The 7,829-nt window shown below is 37.0% G+C and overlaps 1 protein-coding gene across 1 annotated transcript; it reads left to right on the plus strand.

Annotated features, from left to right (window-relative positions):
• The first annotated feature begins 2,597 nt into the window (after nucleotides 1-2,597).
• On the plus strand, nucleotides 2,598-6,624 carry LOC107676101 (protein S100-A14-like). The gene is made up of 3 exons (XM_016470629.1): nucleotides 2,598-2,728; nucleotides 4,636-4,767; nucleotides 6,095-6,624. Exons 1-3 carry the CDS (start codon nucleotides 2,717-2,719, stop codon nucleotides 6,251-6,253), a joined length of 303 nt encoding a protein of 100 aa, XP_016326115.1. The 5' UTR covers nucleotides 2,598-2,716; the 3' UTR covers nucleotides 6,254-6,624.
• Nucleotides 6,625-7,829: the final 1,205 nt, after the last annotated feature.

Below are 7,829 nucleotides of genomic sequence, written 5' to 3' on the forward strand. Positions count from 1 at the left end.
CTTGTTCCGTCTTATTTTAAGTCATATTGAGGCCCTGCTAGAAGTTTGCTGAGGCCCCTAGTGGGCCCCAGGCCTCTGATTGGGAACTGAAATATGGAGCCTGTGCTCCAGTACTGATGAAAGGATAGAAATGGATACAAGGAGAGTCATGACTCTGTGACGTCAGTAGTTATGAGAAATAAAGGCAGGGTAGATGTAGATTTAGTTTCGGACAGGTTTGAACAGGATAGGGTTTTGTGACATTGGCATCAGAATAGGCAGAGTAAATACATAATCAATCAGTCATATTTCAATCCTTGTTGAGATGACAGGGAACTAATCCTTATGTGCTCAGGTTTCCTGCTTCTCTAGATACTTCTTTATTTGAAAAGTAACAGGTTGGAAGGCACACTGATATTATTTCTCAAAGTTATGTTGCTAGTGATCACAGTTGGACAGGTGGTTTGAAAAAATATATTAACCAATTTTTACTATAGGCTAGTACTATAATTTTCCAGTGGTTTTGGCAAAATACAAATTCAAAAATCAATTTTTAAATGATTAACTATATATTCCAATGGTCTCTCTCTCACTCTGTTTAGTTATCCAAAAGAGTGCGGCATTCATTGAAGCACCTTTGTAGATGATGACACACTCATGAGCAAATACTTGATGCTGAAACTCTGAGGCATGCATAATTTATGCATCACAACCATACAAGTGTGAACACGAGTCTGTATTTACAAAGCACATTTGTTCTCTTTGTAAGTATGTAACATGTTCAGTAGACTGCTGGTAAAACAGGCAGCCTGCAAATGGCAGCTTGCCATAAAAAAAAACTCTGTGGTATGTGAAGAATTTCAGCTCACTACAAATCTGAAGTGAGAAATACTGCTGTTTGTGCATACACCCAAACTAAATGACAATGTGTAGCAAGAAAAAGAAAAATTGTGACCTTCTACAATATACTTTAAGATGGAGCTAAAACATGATGCTTTCAAGTTGACACAGTAACAAACCAGAATCAACATGCACTAAAGAACCTGACAAAAACACTTCATAAGACAGACACAAAGGGCCATTGTATTACCATGTGAAAAAGAAGTGTGCTTAATTGTATTGAATGTGCTATTGTAGTGTACTTCAAATATTAAAAGCATACATTTAAAAAATGTACCTGCAGAAAATGAAATAAAAGGCCACTTAAGTGCACTTATTTTCATGGTTCATGTTTCTTAACACACTTAAGTACACTTTTAAAGTGTACTTAGTAATAATGTCAAATAAAAAAAAAATTATTTAAAGGACATTTTGTAGTATATGCTTATTTTGATGTGCTGACTAACATACTAAAGCACATCTAAAGTACTTGATTATAATTTTAATGGTAGTGTCTAATTCAATATTACATTTAAAGTAAATATATTTTAAATGAACTAAATTGCGATGTGTGAATACAAAAATATTTAAATACATGACATACAAGTTTCAGTAGAAATGACATTAAAGTATTCTTTAGTTATACCATAAATGCTTGTCAGTATTTGGCGGGACACTTTAACCATTCATTCATAATTAATTTTAATTAAACTGCAATTAAGTACTTCTTTTTCAAAAGGGTTCATATGTGCATCAGTCTCTGTGTGTGCACATATGGCAAAGTGAAAAAAGTCTCTGAACTTCTGAAATATTCATATGATTATAGTGTGTGTGTGTGTAATTCTGAGTCAGTTATACAAAGCCCACTAGGTATCAATTACCATTTTTGAACTTGCACAAGAGGGTCCTGCAACAGTTTGAAGATGAGGACAGACTGACTAATTCAGTGCTCAGTTTGTTTATGTGTACATCTGCATGATTATACACACCTATGCATTGCTGTCCTATATTCTGTACTAGTAATACGCTCCTGCAATGCTGTCAAAGGTGTGTCTAGTACTCTCAGTGCATCCACCCAAAATGCTGAGCATGCCCTTGCCTGTGCATTACCAGAACTGTTCAGAAAACAAGTAGAGGAAGACAGCCAAAGCCACTGAATTTTGATCTGACCAGGGACACGCCTTGCTCAATGGAAATCCCGCTATACAGTATTTCTGAAGGATTCCTGGAAAGAACATCATGAAAAAGACGTACCCTTACGAAAAAGAAGTTTATTCAAGTGTGCTATTAGTATACTTCTTTTAAACTAAAAATAGGAAAGTATACTTTTAGTCTACGTTAACCAAAACAATATATTGTGCATCGAATATCTGTCAGAACTTCTTAGTTCTTTAAAACAAAAAAAGATTCCTACATAAAAACGAGTCCAATGCAAACCCAATCACACATTCTGAACTAGGGGCCTGTTGTTGCGCAAAATAATTTTTATCCTGAGCGCTTCCAGATGTGTTCCCAAAGGAGCAGTAAGCCTGTTTTCCAATAGTTTTATCCATCAACAAAAATGTGTCATACGGAAACCTGGCTTTCCAGAGTTTTTTCCAGAGTTTCCTATGAAACCCGACCGTCTCCGCCCCGTTAGGTTCACTGTCCTAAAGCATCAAATTACAGGAGACATTTTTTACCATAGCAGTCACTGACACGGAAGGTGGGGTTTTTTTTCCCCCGAGTGGGAGGATTCAGGATGTCAGCCAAGATGTGACAGAAGCGATGGGACGCTGAGAGTGTAAAGTACCGAGCACTGCACGACGGGAACAGCAAAGTTTGTCTAGAGCCAAGAAAATAAAACAAATCACATGAAATGGCGTCACAGGTAATGTGGTTTACGTTATATTATATATATATGTGTGTGTGTGTGTGTGTGTGTGTGGTTGTGCTCGTTTACATTTAAATAGGGTTTTACGCGGTTATGGGTTTATGAGTGTTTTACATAAGCTGCGCTTCGACGGTTTGTTCTGTTGTCAGTCTCGGTAATCTAACGCACTTGACCGAAACGGTGCAGTTTGTTGTTGACAAAGGAACTAGTTTCTCTTAAAAGATTTTTTTATGTGTGTGTGTGTGTGTGTGTGTGTGTGGTTGCTCGTTTACATTTAAATAGGGTTTTACGCGGTTATGGGTTTATGAGTGTTTTACATAAGCTGCGCTTCGACGGTTTGTTCTGTTGTCAGTCTCGGTAATCTAACGCACTTGACCGAAACGGTGCAGTTTGTTGTTGACAAAGGAACTAGTTTCTCTTAAAAGATTTTTTTTTTTTTTAAGGTTTTTACTTGTTTTTCTTTTTTACGAGCAATCGATAAACTACAAGTGCCACTGACGCGTCTCGGCTATCTTCTGTTTGTTTTTTACGCGGACGCGCGTTTGATGGATGTCTTTGGCCGTCCTGACGTGTCTGGCAGTTTTTCATGTCTTGCACCATAATCACCGGGTTTTATAGTAAACTGAAATTCAACTCTCAAAAATGAATCTGCGTTCTTTCACATTCCGCTGCGCTGAGTCTCCCTGCTTTTGAACGCAGGAGCGCGGCCTCTTGTTAATGTTCCCTAACAAAGAACGAGTCTTAGAAATATGGCCAGTGTCAAGATAATTCAAGCCATATGAGTCGAGAGCTTCGCTGCAATGAAACGTTCGCAATTCTATCTGTGCAAAGGATACAATGGCTGTGTGTCAAAACCCAGTGAGCTGGCCGAGTCCCTGCCCTAACCACCCCCATCGCGCCTATGAGACCCACAAATGCTGTCTAAGCAGGCAGCTCACTAGGATTTGACATACAGCCATTGTGTAGAAATGGAAAGCACGGGGAATCAATCAGAGTCTTTGCGATGTTGCTCTCTGGAAGAAGCCTCAAGACGAAGATTGACTATGTGGTCTTAAAGAAAGAGGGAGAAAGTGTGTAGAAAGTTGTTGAATGGTCAAGATTGCAATTGGGGTTACATATTAAAACTTTTTACTATCGTAGCCAACACGTTTTTATGCATTTCAACACCATACAGTAAATGTATTTCAGGCCTAACCTTTTGTCTTAACAAAACAGGGAAATGGTTTCCATCATAAATGCACGGCTAACGTAAATAATGCATTGAGGATGGGCTTTCATGGCCTGACATGCAGGTATTTCAGGTCCTGTACTGGATAATTGTCTGAGTGCAACACGGTTTGAATAGACACAGTTTACATAGTCCTTTGATAGTGCTCTGATAGTCTTAGAGAGAAGAAGGAAAAGCACAAGCTTTTAGATTTTTAGTGGTGATTGATCTGTATTAAAACAGATGCACATGATTGCTTCAGTTTGAATGTTCATCGCTTGATTATAGAAGCCAAGAAGAACAGATATCAACAGTCCAAAACTGATGTAATCATTTCCAAATACTGAAATATGTACATATCGTCATAGCATTTTTCTGTTCCGTGCATTGCATTTTCCAACTTAATTATGATAGTTGAGCAAAAAAAGATCATTATAAGCTCTCCAAATCAGTGTATTTGTTTCTAGGCTCTTTAACGTTTCAATACATGAGTGGTTTTCTAAAGAACTATAGAATAAAAAGTTCTTTGTGAAACTTAAACAGGTTCTCCTATGACATCAATCTATGAAACCCTTTTGGTTTGAACTAAAACCTGTTTACTATTGAAGTAAAACCCCCACCTATATTATTCTTCGATATAGTATATAAGTATCTGTCTTCATCTGTACACAATGTCTGTACTCTCTTACTTCTGCAGTATTCTGACCTTGAGAAGGCCATTAACACCTTGGTCACAAACTTCCATTCTGCTTCTTCTGATAACCGGTCTACGCTGAAGGTAGATGAGTTCAAGAACCTCCTCTCCTCCCAGCTGCCAACTTTAATCAAGGTAAAACCCGTGTTGCTATTCATTCTAACAGATACCAATGACTCAAACCTGTTATTAGTCATTTCCTGTGATTGCACTAAGCTTTATTATAGTTAAAGCGTAACACCTGTTAATAATTTCAGTGGGAGATACTGTGAAAATGCCACAGCGAAACCAGTTAAGTGATTACCTTATGGCAACAATGATATTAGGCCTGTAAATGTTTTTGCATTGTTTTAAGTCCTGTGTGTTACTCTGGTGGTGTTTTGTCTTTGTGTAGGAAACACAGTGCACTGTCTGTGTTATTACTGGCCCCATGTGCTGGAAAGACCAGTTCTGTTGAACGTTAAAGCCAGCATGCAGGTTTTAATTATTAGCATCTGTGCATTTAACTCATTTCAGTAGCATGAATAGGTTTTATGTCATTTACAAACAGGAACTCTATTTGGTGTAAAATGTATATCATCCTCTATTGCCTGTAATGCTGTCACTATATTTATTACGGAAAAGTTCTGGCAACCACAACTGCCATTATTTTTTTTAACCATAATTGAACTATTTTTCAGTCTGAGGGACTGGTTGGTTTCACAGAGAATGTTTCCCAGAGTTTGTTGCCTTACATAGAGGCGTGGTCAGATTACACAGATCAGTTTGAACTCAGGTTGAGCCAGCGAAGGACACTGGGTGTGGCTCCATTGAAGGAGCGAAATGGTGGCTGCCGTTGATCTGAAAGATTAATAATTTCTCCTGCAGTCAAACTGATGCTGCTCTTCACTTACAGTCGGTATCAGATCATGTAATGGCAGGCCTCCTACAGCTTGAGGGAGAACCTCTGACATACTAGATTTTGTGTTTCTTTTAGTTGAATGAAGGTCTAATGCTCTGAGGTATATGGTACTGTCACATTTGAACAATACTTAAGTGATCCCGTACTTCAGTGCTGATGTAAGTCTGCTCACAGTTCATGTTGTAACAGAAGAGTGAAAATCTGTACAGACTGTATAGATTTAGAGAAAAAGTATCTTTTGCAAGTGTTGCCAAGTTTAATCATTTGATTATATTTAAAGATTCCAACTGAAAGTTTGAATATGTTATCATTTGTATTCACTGTATTCGAATTTGCACAGTAACTGTTTAAGCAGTTAAAAATCATTCCCTAAAAAATAAAAAGACTCCTAAATATATTTATTATGAAGCCATAGAGACCAACCACATGAGGGCGACAAAGGGCCAGTTTTCAAATGCAAAAGTGGAAAATCTTTGTGAAATGGGTTACATGTTGATACAGAATACATGAACACCAGTTTTTTTTTCTCTCTCTCTCTCTCTATTTTTTTTTTTTCTCTAGTCGGATAATTTTGGAGAAGTGCTGAAGCAAATGGGTGTGAAAGATGGGGAAGGCATCAGCTTCAAACACTTCTGGAGCCTGATCCAGAATTTGGCCACAACCCAGCATGGTCTGCTGAGCCACGAGAAGCTGTCCAAATGCTCCTGCCTTTTACTATGAGCCGTGGGCTTCAACTGCATCTGCCACTAAGATTTGGTCTCTCTACGTCTCTGCATTTATCCAGAACCACTCATCTCCAAACAAAACACTTAACTTTCCTTCCTAAGCATTCCAATAAATAAACTCAATTTGTACATCAAGATTTTTTTTAAACACAATGTGTCGAGCAGTACAGCCATCATCTCTCCTCATATCAAGTTTCATGTAAATCTTAATGTACAGACCAGTTAACTACTTCATATTCCATAATTGAACTGGAGTCCAATTTGTTTTCACTTGCAACTGGAATTTAAGCTTCCCACGAGTGCATTTAACAAGTGTTTCTCAGTTAATGATAAATAAATTAAATCTTTCCTTTTTTGTGATAACACTACATTAAACTTACTGCCATAATAGTCTAAAGTTTGTGTATTTCAAGACATATATATGTACTAAGTGGTTTTATGCAAACAAAAACAATAACAATTTTTATTTATATTTTGTAATACTGTTTTTTTATGGCCAAAAAATCAATAACACCCTGAATTATTGTCTAATAAAATTCATATAAAAACATCCCTTGTTGATTTTTTTTATCAAAATGTATAATTCTCAATGTTAACCATATTTATAACCAACTGTAATTTTCATTTAGAATCAGCTGTCATATTAAATCTGCCTTATTGTAAAGAGTGAGGTCATTTCTGACAAAAATAAAAAACAAAACAGCTTGGTAGCTACAGAAAGTATTATATCTTAAATCTTAATTATTACATCTATAACTAGTTTGCATTAGTCTTAGCTCTTAGTCTTAAGAACTGTGCTGAAGAAGGTTGCAGGTTATTTTTGCTGTTGTTGATTTATTATATATATATATATTTACAGTGTAGGATTTCATGAGAACTGCCTTCACCACAAAGTTCTGGTAACCACACAGACAACATACGCCAAGTCTGAATGCATTTCCTATCCTCTTGCATTGCACCTTTAAGCTGTAAAGGCAGTTCCACACTTGTCCATATATTCATTGAATTGGAAGATTCTTTTTTGCAACTCTTGCAAACCTTAATTTGCATTTAGAAATTCAGCAAAGAAAGTCACAGGCGAACAGACCAACGCTTTCTACTGTGCTAAACAAGTTTACCGCAACAGTTGGTGTAGGCACTCATCACAATGTTCTGTCAAAGCAACATCACAAAATTAGCACTTTGGTCTTATCATAGACTGTTTTCCTTGTTGAATTAACACATTTGCATGCATTTTTTTCATCCCTTAAAATCTATGTACAGTGAAAATGAGCCATACATGCTCTTAAATATGCGCTTAAATTTAAAGAAGTGCATTTTCAAGGTAAACACCCTACAATTTATTTATGTGGGCTGAGCCCATGCATAAGCTACATGGTGAGAATGCTGACAACAATGACGAGTCTGCAAAGCCAATAGAGTCTAAAACACATCCAGCTTTGATTAGCATCATATTTCCACTCCTATTATTGTAAATTGTATTACATATTTGACATGAAACTGTATTATGGACAATGTGAAACGTGTTCCCTGTCCATGTAATTGTAAATGAACTGACCCTTTAAGGCCAG

This window comes from Sinocyclocheilus anshuiensis, unplaced genomic scaffold (assembly GCF_001515605.1).
Source record: "Sinocyclocheilus anshuiensis isolate Anshui unplaced genomic scaffold, SAMN03320099.WGS_v1.1 scaffold3153, whole genome shotgun sequence".
Taxonomy (NCBI): domain Eukaryota; kingdom Metazoa; phylum Chordata; class Actinopteri; order Cypriniformes; family Cyprinidae; genus Sinocyclocheilus; species Sinocyclocheilus anshuiensis.

What these genes read in the sequence shown, in the direction of transcription:
- LOC107676101 (XM_016470629.1), top strand. An exon ending in AGCTGCCAACTTTAATCAAG is followed by an intron (nt 4,768 to 6,094) that starts GTAAAACCCGTG and finishes TTTTTTCTCTAG; the next exon opens with TCGGATAATTTTGGAGAAGT.